Source organism: Urocitellus parryii, chromosome 5 (genome assembly GCF_045843805.1).
Source record: "Urocitellus parryii isolate mUroPar1 chromosome 5, mUroPar1.hap1, whole genome shotgun sequence".
In the NCBI taxonomy this organism is placed as follows: Eukaryota; Metazoa; Chordata; class Mammalia; order Rodentia; family Sciuridae; genus Urocitellus; species Urocitellus parryii.
Window position 1 is genome coordinate 48079260 of NC_135535.1, and position 12588 is coordinate 48091847.

Genomic DNA, 12588 nt, shown 5'->3' on the forward strand with positions numbered 1-12588 from the left:
AAATAATGAAATCTAAAACTCAATAGGAAAAAGACAGCTTGGTGTGAAAAGGTTAGGTTCCTTGAGAATAACTTACCAGAGCAGACTTTCCAACCCCTCCTGAGCCAAGAACGACTAGCTTATATTCACGCATGATGCAAACTTGTCAAAATTGAGTACCTTGTTGAAGAAGAAAAAATAATTTAAGCTTTATATAAATAAGACATTCAAACAAATAAATTCATTTTTAGTGCAACTAGTTCATACACATATAACACTCTAGAAAGATGAATGGGATAGGACAGGGACTACATACAAAGCAGTTTATCATCTGTTTTGTTATACAAAGTTTTTTTTTGGATAGTGCTGAGGGGATTAAACCCAGGACCCCACTCAGGCCAGGAAAGCTGAACCTTCCAGTACTACATAAAGGGTTTTCTTTTTGTTTGTTTTGAGGTGCTAGATACACCATCACTGAGCTACAACTCCAGCCCCAACCCACCTCCCGCTTGAGACAGGGTCTTACTAAGTTACTAAGGCTGCCCTGGAACTTACAATACTGCTGCCTCAGCTTCCTGAGTCGATGGGATTGATTACAGGTGTGAGCCACCATGCTCAGCCTACACTGGTTTTAACGAAACACAGTTACACGTTTGTGTACTGTCTGGAGAGTTTAGTTGCAGAAGAGGCCATCTGGTCCATAAAGCCTAAACTATTTACCTGGTCAATCCCTGGAATAGATAAATGGTAAATGTAAATAAGCTGGCAGAGAGAGCAAAAAACCCAAATACATATTCCTAAAATAAGGGAAAGGTACACAAAGGGAACCTGAAAATCATGTGGAATCAGAAGCAGAACTGAAGAATATGAGTTCCTAGTCTGTAAAAAAGTTTATTGAGTATTCAGTATGATAAAAAGTGGAAACCAAAAGAAAATAAAATATGAAAATAAAAATGAAGTCAAACAGAAACAACCCTTACAAAGGCTTATCATTATGAAATATTATACTAAAAAAAGATGATTTTCAAAATTTCCAGGAGGGGACATTACATGAAAATAAAAAGTTCTCACATTCCTGGAAAAAACTAAATGGTCAGTAGCCTCAGTATAAAAGCAGTCACCAGAACAGATTTTAAACCTTCTTAATCAAGAGATGACAGTTCTTCCATGGCAACAAGCCTAGAACTAGTTTAAACAAATTTAATCAACCAATAAAAATTTATCCCAGAATGCTTCTGTAAACAACCAAACAGTGATGATTCCTTACTCCTGAAAGTCAGCCAGACAAAAATTGACTCACTTCAATGAAAACATCTGAATGCCAACCATGTCTCACTTGAGTGACAGTGCTTCCTCAGCTGACATTCACTCCTAGTCTTTGAAAGTTTACGGATCTTTAAATTTCATAATTCCCCCAAACCCTATAAGACCAGTAGTCTGCTTTGCCCAGGATGATGTTTTGATTAATCAGGTTTGTATTATATCAGATACTGAATATTATATCATCATTTCAGTTTACTTAAGAACAAGATTTGGCATCATTTGAAACAGGTTACCAAAAAGCTCCTCCTGTCCAACTTGTTCTTTAACTTATCTCAACATTAATGGGCACTCCAATTTGGTTCCTTGAGCTTATATTCCTCAATTAGTTGTTGTATTAGGATTTGTAACCATGTAGGTTTTTGTATAAGGCAATGAAGCCTTTAGGTTTTGATGTGGAATTGTACTATACAGTAACTATTTTTGTCATTAGTTTTAATTCTTCATCTACTTAGTTGACTTTTATTCATCTATTTATGAAAAAAAATGTACCTCCATGTTTTATTTTGTCCTGGGTTGTTTTATTTCTATTTACTGAATAAGAAAGTGCTGCTCCACAGGGAACAAATGGCAATGCAAGCCCCAGAAAACTTCTAATCCAATGCAAGCTGGCCTGGAACACTCAAGTGTTTTAAAACCAGTAACCAACTTGGGAAAAGGTTAAGTGACTGTTTAAGTTAAACTTGAAACACTGATAGCAACCACTTTATAATTATTCTGTTGAGCCCATTATCATAGTAATTGCAAGGCTGTTAATTATATGGCCTCTCCCTAGCATTTGATTGTCTGAGAACCTGAGAATTTTTTTGAATACACTAATCAAAATTTTTAATTTGTGGGAACACTTTACATCCAGTGAAACAAACAGATCTTAAGAATTACTTATGCCAACATATGTGTAACCTATAGACACACCCCTCGTTAAGATAAATAAATAAAATAAAGGTACTGTGTTCAACTACAACTAAAAAAAATAATAAATATTGGGGCTGGGGATGTGGCTCAAGCTGTAGCGCGCTTGCCTGGCATGTGTGCGGCCTGGGTTGTGTCCGCCGAAAACTAAAAATAAATATTAAAAAATTCCCTCTCTCTTTAAATAAATAAATAAATATTAAAAAAACAAAAACAAAAACAAAACAAAACAAAACATTTCTATCACCCAGAAAATTCCAAGGTGTGGGGCTGAGGATGTGGCTAAAGCAGTAGCGCATGCTCACCTGGCATGCACAGGGCGCTGGGTTCGATCCTCAACACCACATAAAAATAAAATAAAGATACTGTGTCCACCTAAAACTAAAAAATAAATATTAAAAAAAATTCCAACTATCCCAAGAAACTTTCTTTAGTAACCACTTTCTTATTTATCATGAGTTACACTGTCAAAGCTATAATCAGCCCAGGCATGGTGGCACAAGCCTACAATCTCAGCAACCTGTGAGACTGAGGCAGGAGGATTTCAAGTTCAAAGTGAGCCTCAGCAACTTACCAAGAGCATGTCTCAAAATAAAAAGGACATGTAGCTCAGTGGTTTAAGTGTACCTGAGTTCAATCTCTGGTATAAAACAAAACCCCCAAATCATTACCACTTCTTAGAAAAACTCCTTTCTTTTTTATACTTCCCTAAATAACCTTAACTTCTATATTTACATGGTCAATGATAAAAATCATTAACTGGAGTTAGGGCTGACTTTTCAAATATCATAATAGTTTAAGAATATAACTACTTAAAAATTATGAAACAAAGTGCCATTCAATAATCAACTTGGGTGTGTGTGTGTGGGGGGAGGCGGATAGTGGGAATTATACCCAGGGTGCTCTACCACTGAGCTATAACCCTGCCCCCCCCCCTTTGAGAGAGAGAGAGAGAGAGGGAGGGAGGGAGGGAGGGGGGGGGATTTTTTAATATTTATTTTGTAGTTTTCGGTGGACACATCTTTTTTTTTTTTTTTTTTTTTTAATTTTTATGTGGTGCTGAGGATCAAACCCAGCACCCCGCACATGCCAGGCGAGTGCGCTACCACTTGAGCCATATCCCCAGCCCCAACCCTGCCCCTTTTTGAGACAGGGTCTGCTAAGCCCGAGGACTTAAACTTGTGATCCTCCCACCTCAGCCCACAAAACAGCTGGGATTACAGGTGTATATCATTGTGCTCGTTTAGTAATCAACTTCAACTGGTATTCTGAGGCCTCAAACTAAAAATGACTAAGATACTTTCCTCTGCTCAAACCTTCAGAAATCTTGAATCATTCTTTTTATACTATGTACATATTCTTTCTATTCCTCCTCCTTCTGCTCCTTCTCCCCCTTATCTGTGAAATAAACTACCTTTCTTGTGGGTTTCTTAGAAAGAAATAATTATACAAAAGCCCCTCCAAACTGCTAGAATAGAAGGCATTATCTATAGAAACTGAATTTAAATTCTGGCTTAGAACTTAGTTGATCTTGATTGTCAAGAATTTCCACAAACCTCAAAAAGACTGAAAGAAATATGCTGTAGAATTCAGGAATCTGTTAGCTACTTATGTTCTGTAATGCCAGATCTACACCAACTAATTACTAAGTCCCTCAATACAAGGAAATGTTTAACAGTAGGATAGGAAATTAACCAATCCATTTTAAAGACTGACCTTTAGAAAATAAGAACCTATTTAGGAAATACACTATTAGAGAATTTTTTTTTAGGGATGAATTAATTTAGAAAGCCTATAGTGGCTAAGATTTTCATAGAGCCTTACAAAATAAACTAGTTACCAAAAAAACCTAAACCTAAATGTCACTGTTTTCTAAGAAATGGAAGCCTATGGACGAGGACCCTCACTCAAACTGCAAGAGTCAATGTTTCATGTTTACCAAGAAACTGAAGCACAATCTAAAAATCTGTCCAGTAATGGTGCTTCAAGGGAAACAGCACTTAGTTCCCTATCCTTCCTCTCCTGGGAGTAGAGGTGGGATCGACCACCTTAGTCACAGGCAATCTTTTAGAGTGATGAAACCCCAAACATAACACAACTGACTGAACCAACATAAAATCACCATTTAAAAACATTAAGTATTAAAAGGAAACATTTATGGGAATTGTCTTTTTTTAAAGTAATTTTTTAATTTCCTTATCTCACAAATAAGGGTAATTGAATTGGTGGTGGAAGCTGCATTTCTTAATGATAGGTAGGACATTTCCCCATTTCTACCTTTATCCATGAATATTACTTGTTGCTAAAATGAGGCGCTAGAGATGTAGCTCAGTGGTAGAGCACTTGCCTCACAAATGCAAAGCCCTGGGTTCAACCCCCAGTATCTATCTTTCTCTCTCACACACATATACACACAATGAGTCAGGTTCTTCCATATTATTGTCTACTGGTAACTTGTTACTTTTATTACTACTGATTAAAATGTCTATTTTATGGATGTATGACATTTTCTTTACCCATTCATACCAGTTGATAGGCATCTGGACTGCTTTCAGTTTGGTTCAAATAATGCTCATAAACTTGTTTTGATTTTAATAACTATACCACTAAGTTTTCTTTTTTCTTGTTTTCTATTTTAGTACAGTAGGTAACTGTGGTTGACAACAATCAATTGAATTTCAAATAACTAGCAGAAAGGATTTTGAGTGCTGCCAACACACGGGAACCATAACATGTGAGGTGACAGATATGCCTATTGCCCTGACTGATCATTACATACTGTAAATAAATGTATTGAAATGTCACAGTACCCTATCAATATGTATAATTATTACATCTCAACTAAAAATAAAAAACATTATTTTCAAACAGTAAAATAAGGCCAAAATGAATATTTTCAAACACAAAAATATGACAAAATACAGCTGACTTGCTGATAAAGAACTTACTTTTCTTGTGGTGCTGAGAATGGAACCCATGTACATGCTTAGACAAGTACTCTATCACTTATATAACAGTCTATCAGCTATAACCCTCAGCCCCTCTATTTTTAAAATCTGTACTTTCTAACACATCAGCCTTGAAAAGACTCTAAGAATGAACTAACATTCACTAACATTGTGAATGCCAAATCTGAGTGGCAATGGCCATTACTAGTTCTGTTTTCAAAGATGGTTGCATCTAGTTTTAGCAGAAAATACAAGTATGTTCAATAAGGAACACTGTCACTGGTTGGCCTGTTTATTTGTGAGCTGTAAGCAAGCCTTCCTGTTCAAATGTTGATTCAGGTTAAGAATGAGTACTTTGAAATGTGTGAATATCTTAAAATTTCACGCACAATTTTAAGACAAGGAAAGTCACATAAAATTTTTCAATGGGATTTGTGATAACTACTATCTGAGATATTGAAATTAACCATTCTTTTTCATAGAGCCTCAATGGGGGACAATTTTGACAGCATAGCATAGCTATGACACTTGAGTGTTTTAAAAAAAATATTTAGTTTTTCAGGTGGACACACCACCTTTATTTTACATTTATGTGGTGCTGAGAATCGAACCCAGTGCCTCACATATGCTAGGCGAGAGTACTACCACTTGAGCCACATCCCCAGCCCCTGACACCTGAGTTTTGAACGTAGTTTTATATAATCTTGGGGAAGTCATGAAACCTTTCAGAGCCTCATTTTCCTTACGTAAAATGGATTTAGTACTACCTACATGTTAAGATTGTAAACTGGGATTGCAAAAAATGGTAAACTAGTTGGGTGTGGTGGCGCACACCTGTAATCCCAGCAACTAGGAAGGCTGAGACAGGCGGATCCCAAGTTTGAGGCCAGCTTCAGCAACTTAGTGAAACCCTGTCTCAAAATAAAAACAACTAGGGTATGTAACTCCTGGATTAAATCCCGAGTATCCCCCATAACCCCCCCCCAAAAAAAAAATCCAATAAAACAAACTCCATGAAGACAAAGATTTTGGTCTGTTTTACTTACGTTGACATATCCCCCAAACCTAGTGCCTAGAATATAACATGTGCTCAATAAAGTAAGGAAGAAATGTAATTTCATAATAGTCACAGGCATGATACTTTGCACACGGTAAGTCAACGAAAGGTAACTTTTAGAAATGTAGTAGTGATAAATAGCAATGGTCTGAACTGACATTCAATAGAATGAAGCAGAAGGGATGTGCCCTCAGTTGGAATCACTGCTCTATCCTTTTATCTGCTAGCTCAAGAAAACATTTAAGAATGTAAATGAGGGCAAAAAAGACAGCTTCTATAATTATAGTTTTATTTGATGTAGAAAGTTTTCGCTTGATGAGCAAAGAGCTGCAATGCACAGGCTAAAACTATTTTAGGTAAACTCTATGCAGACTAATTTTGATGCCCAGTATTATTACTTCAAGGATACTGAAAAAACTTTGAAATTGTAATGTAGTGTGGTTCCGCCATTATTTGTGGCTTTGCTTTGCAAAATATCTGTAGTCCAAAAATACTTATTAGAAAATTCTAGAAATAAACAATTAATTAAGTCTTAAATTGCTAACTATTACAAGTAGTATTATGAAATCTGCTGTAGCACTTTATCCCACTCTAGATGTCAATCATCCTTTGGGCAAGCATATATACACTGCATGTGCTACCTATCCAGTTAGTCACTTGGTAGCCACTTAGTGGCCATCTTTGTTATCAGCTCAACTCTTATGATCTTTCAGTGTTTACGTTCAAATAACCCATACTTTACTTAAAAATGGCCCCAAAATGCCAAGAGTATGATACTGGCGACTGACATGCCCAAGATAAGCTGCAAAGTGCTTTCTTTAAATTTAGATGAAAATCCTGAACTTAACAAGGGGGAAAAATGTACGCTGAGGTTGCTATGATCTATGGTGAAAATGAACCTTCTAGCCACAAAACTGAAGAAAAAAGAAATTTGCGTTAGTTTTGCTCTGCAGTTCAAATCGAAAAAGTTATGGCCAATGAGTGACAGGTGCTTAGATAAGATGAAAATACAATAAATTTGTAGCTGGAAGACGTGACCAGAAAATGTGTTTCAACTGACAGCAATGTGTAGTATGAGAAAGCATTGGGTTATAGTTATATATAATTAAAAAAAAAAATTCTGTACTACCTTTGGAACATACCCCTCCCACAAAAGGTGATTACCATAAAATAAACTTCAAATTCCCTGAAATTTTAAAAACATACTAGTGGTGGGATGACTATTTTTCTTTTCTGTTTGCTTATGTTTTTCAATAGTTCATTATTAGTAAACAAAAACTGTATAAAATACAAATGAAAATTTACACAAAACTGAAGGTAGAAGAGGAGTTACAGAGTTCTCTTATAATTACCCCCATGTTATTATAATTTAAGAGTGTTGCCATGGGCATTTTTTAAAAGTGGCCATTTGAAACCTGAAAAATACCAGCTAAGAGTGCTTGTCTTGCTTGCACAATTCTCTGGATTTGATCCTTGGTACTACAAAAACAACAATAATATTAAACAAACAAATAAACAAACAAGCAGCTGGGAGTGGTAGCACACAACTGTAATTTCACCCACTCAGGAGACTGAGGTAGGAGGATATCATGTTTAAGGTTAGCATGAGTAACTTAGTGAGAACCTGTCACAAAATAAAAAAGTCTGAGGCTGTGGCTTAGTGGTAGAGCACTTACCCAGCACGTGAGGCACTGGGTTCGATCCTTGGCACCACATAAAAAAATAAGTAAATAAGGGGCTGGGATTGTGGCTTAGCCGTACAGCGCTCGCCTTGCACAGGTGGGAACTGGGTTCAATCCTCAGCACCACATAAAAATAAAGGCATTGTGCTGTGTCCATCTACACCTAAAAAAAGATCAAACCAAACCATAATCTCAAAATACCAAGTTTAACTGTTCAACTCTCAAGGAATGATTTAAAAATACGGATGTTGGCAGAGAAAAGTATTTTTCAGATAAGTGATATACTAATGGTGATGATAGGTGTTTAAAGAAACAGATAAGTGTTAAAGAATCAATTAGAAGGCTGGGGTTGTAGCTCAGTGATAGAGCTCTTGCCTTGCATGCGTGAGGCACTGGGTTTGATCCTCAGCACCACATAAAAATAAGTAAATAAAATATTGTGTCCATCTACAACTAATGTTAAAAAAAAAGAATCAATTAGATTTCCTTTAAGCCCCCCTTTTTTAAATAAAACCTTAATTACTAGTACACTTCTTCCCTAAAAGGCTAAGGAATATTTAATTACTGAAAATTACAAAATTAAACCTATTTTAAGTGCTTTATAGAAAAGTACTCCATAAGCAACATAAATACTGACATTTTCAACATGTTTCTCTCTTACATCCAAGCAATATTTACCTTATTAATTCAATTAGCAAGCTGAAAATTTTACCTGGAAAGAAAAGACAAAACAGGGTGACAACTTCAATTCTAAGAGAACCTGAATTCTAAGTACTTTAACTAGCTTGCCACAAGTAAACAACTGTTTCTGAGACACCTGTTAATTTTTATCTACTTGTACACTAGCAGAAAATAAAGGTCTGAAGAAAAAGGATGTAGAAAAATTAGGATACCTAAATATTAGAAATTATTAACAGAATTCTATTAGGAGGTATTACTTGGCAAAAATTTTCTGTAGTCTGGGCTGGAGTTGTGGCTCAGAGGTAGAGCACTTGCCTGGTATGTGGAGGCCCTGGGTTCAATACTCAGCACCACATATAAATAAATAAATAAATAAATAAAATTAAATAAAAGATCCATTGACAACTAAAAAATATCTGAAAAAAGTTTTAGAATTAACAACCTTCGAGAAGTTAAAGTCAACACCATCATAAAAGTTCAAAAATTATGGTGCTATTTTGTTGATTGTAAAATGTTCTAATTTGAACTTCCAATACATGTGGCAGGATTTTGTTGGCTTACATAGGCTGTCTTTATGTTGCTCCTTATAAACAATAATTATTTGTAAAAGTTGGATGTATTTACAAAGTAAACTTATAGGGCTGGGGATGTGGCTCGCCTGGCATGCGTGAGGCCCGGCCCGGGTTTGATCCTCAGCACTACATACAAAAAAAAAAAAAAAAAAAAAAAAAAAAAGATGTTGTGTCTGCCGAAAAACTAAAAAACAAACAAACAAACAAACAAAATGAACTTATAATGTTACCACTAATGCCACTATAAGACACATTCCTTCATCAGCAAAAAAGACAGCTTCTATATAATCATAAATGTGAAGTATCGTTTACCTTGTTTGTCCAAGATTATAGATGAGGTAAATGAGTTAAATTTTTAAAGAAAACTATCAAAACAAAGTTTCACTATTGTTAAATTTCAACATTTTTAATCTACTTTTCCAAATGTATAAATGTTTATAATGTCTCAAAAAATTATTTTTGTGCTCGGGGTATAGCTTAATAGTAGAGCACATGCATCGTGTGTGAGGTCCAGGGTTTGATCCCCCACATTAAAAAGGTCATTATCACTATCATTATTACTTTTGGTACTGGGGATTGAACCCAGGGCCACCTAACCACTGAGCCACATTCCTACTCCCCCCCCTTTTTGAGACAAGGTCTCACTGAGTTACTTAGGGCCTCGTTAAGTTGCTGAGGTTGGCTCTGAACCGGCGATTCACCTGCCTCAGCTTCCCGAGCCACTGAGATTATAGGCCACTTGATTCATTCATTTAAAAGTTGTTTATTTATTATTTCTATATTTTCCCCCACTTACTTATAGACTAGCTTTGCTCACATTCTTTTTACCAATTTAAGAAGTTGTTTAGTTCTAGTCCTAGAGCAAACCACAGCAAAAACATAAAAACAAAACCTCCTACAGCTACTTCCAGAGTCAGTTTTCAGTGGTTGTTTCATAACTGCTTAAAATGAAAAGTGGCAAAAAGACATAATCCTATTTTACACTAAGTTCAATAAATTTATCTAAGATATTATTTCATGAAATACTTGTGGTATTTTCACAAGAAGACAAAATAATGAATGTCATAATGATTCTGATGTAGCAGAAAATCTTGGATATTTATAAGTCAAACAAAAAAGTTGAGAAATGGCTTTATTCTAAATATATTCCACTGTTATTAAAGTCATATCAAAAAGCAAATAACTGATTCAATTATTTACCATTCTGTATTACCTATTAACATTCTTCATTAATAAGACCCAACTGTAGATCCAAATTATTGATCTAAATTATGAACAAGAATAATTCTAAAAATAATCAAGCAAATTAAAAATCCTAATAAAAGGCTTACATGTTAAAACAAACAAACAAACAAACCAAAATTCTCGCTTAACTAGTTGGTGTGAACATTTACTAAAGCTGTAGTTCAATCAATTTACTAAAGCTGTACTACAATCTATGGATTGGAAAAGAAAATCTAGGAAATGACAGCTTCCATCAAGACTACTATAATTTACCATTCAATATTCTACATCAACAAATATATGCAAGTGTGCTTACTATATGCCTGACACTGTTCTAGACAATAGGACTAAAGTAGTGAACAAAAGAGTTTGTCCTCAGAATTTTCTATCTAAAGGAAGAAAAACAAAGCCAATATAAAATATGTCAAGATGTAATTAGCAGTATAAAGAATGGGAAACAGGCCCCAGTCACTGAGCCGCCGCCGAGGACTCAGCAGCCTCCCCCTCGAGCCCCCTCGCTTCCCGACGCTCCGTCTCCCCCGCCCGCCTTCTCCCGCAGCCGCCTTCCGCAGGCCGTTTCCACCGAGGAAAAGGAATCGTATCGTATGTCCGCTATCCAGAACCTCCACTCTTTCGACCCCTTTGCTGATGCAAGTAAGGGTGATGACCTGCTTCCTGCTGGCACTGAGGATTATATCCATATAAGAATTCAACAGAGAAACGGCAGGAAGACCCTTACTACTGTCCAAGGGATCGCTGATGATTACGATAAAAAGAAACTAGTGAAGGCGTTTAAGAAGAAATTTGCCTGCAATGGTACTGTAATTGAGCATCCAGAATATGGAGAAGTAATTCAGCTACAGGGTGACCAGCGCAAGAACATATGCCAGTTCCTGGTAGAGATTGGACTGGCTAAGGACGATCAGCTGAAGGTTCATGGGTTTTAAGTGCTTGTGGCTCACTGAAGCTTAAGTGAGGATTTCCTTGCAATGAGTAGAATTCCCCTTCTGTCCCTTGTCACAAGTTTAAAAACCTCACAGCTTGTATAATGTAACCATTTGGGGTCCGCTTTTAACTTGGACTAGTGTAACTCCTTCATGCAATAAACTGAAAAGAGCCAAAAAAAAAAAAAAAAAAAAAAAAAAAAAGAATGGGAAACAAACAAACAAACAAACAAACAAAAAACCAATCAAACAAGGCAAGTTAAAGATGAACGGTATAGGAGTGGATGAACTGGGTTGTTATTAAGGACTTCAGATAAGGTAAAAGAACTACCTGAAGCTAAGTACCCAAGACTTCCTGTCAATGGACTAATATTTACATCCTGTTTTTACCAAAATATTCTTTCACTAGACTTTGTTCTACTAGGCATTTATTAATCATCTTTGGTAGCATGTCAATTAATTTGTGGCTGAAATTACATTTGGATTTGGGAGTTGAAGATTTATCCAGAATCCACTGGAGAGCTCCTGGCTTTAATGACCCTTCTTCCTCTGCTAATAGAGGTATAAATGATATTTTTGGAGGAATCTAGATGTAGTTGGCCTTATGAGGTACTGTTTTTCTGTATGTACAAAATGCTATTCACTGATTTCCTTTATCAGCTTTTATGAGTATATTCATGTCTTTCTTCCCCCTATATAGTAAGAACAATCACAGATCAGAATAAAGTCTTCCTGATTAGCATACACTGAGGATATAGTTCTCAGGAGGCTGTGATAAGGATGTTTCTGAAGTATTCTTTCATTAGTATCTAACCCACAGTGATCATTCCTCTTTCTGACAGGCTATACCAAATATCTTAAGACTTGATTATATACTATACTGTATTGTTTCCTAAAAGGTAACATTAGGCTGTAGAAAGCAACACTATCTTGGGATTTAAGAGGCATGGCTCTACTTAAAAAGTTGTATACTTTGAGGTAAATAACTTAATTCTCAGTTGTCTGTTAACTTTGTAAAATGAGTGAATGAGAGAAGGGGAGAATACTGAACATTCAGATACATTCTTCTTGTCAGGAAGGCAAGAACATGACTGAAGCAGCAAGGTGTATTATGAATTGGTGTGAACTGTGGTCAAATAATAGAAAACACTTATACAGGTAGAGTCATCTAAACTCAAAAAATATTGTGAATGTTGTAACAAAAAAAATCTATTTGAGGCATGAAAATTTGGACTTTGGGCTGGTAGTTTTTAACTTTTTGACTAGTTG

The 12588-nt window shown here is 35.8% G+C and overlaps 2 protein-coding genes across 4 annotated transcripts in view; one reads left to right on the forward strand and one right to left on the reverse strand.

The window, feature by feature from the left end:
* Positions 1–12588, reverse strand: part of Rap1b (RAP1B, member of RAS oncogene family) — a 44657-nt gene that overhangs the window by 10484 nt on the left and 21585 nt on the right. For 2 of the 3 annotated variants that reach the window (XM_026386666.2, XM_026386665.2), the window contains exon 2: positions 77–159. In XM_026386666.2, the coding sequence (XP_026242451.1) occupies positions 77–133 (57 nt within the window). In that variant the 5' untranslated portion in view covers positions 134–159. Of the gene's footprint in view, positions 1–76; positions 160–534; positions 711–8576; positions 8611–12588 lie in introns of all 3 variants that reach the window. The other variant, XM_077798453.1, reaches the window with a different exon arrangement.
* Positions 10842–11392, forward strand: LOC144254918 (eukaryotic translation initiation factor 1). Its single transcript, XM_077798844.1, has one exon. The coding sequence runs from the start codon at positions 10981–10983 to the stop codon at positions 11320–11322; it is 342 nt and encodes a 113-aa protein (XP_077654970.1). The 5' UTR covers positions 10842–10980; the 3' UTR covers positions 11323–11392.

What these genes read in the sequence shown, in the direction of transcription:
- LOC144254918 (XM_077798844.1), top strand. Translation starts at nt 10,981, where the DNA reads ATGTCCGCTATCCAGAACCTCCACTCTTTCGACCCCTTTGCTGATGCA.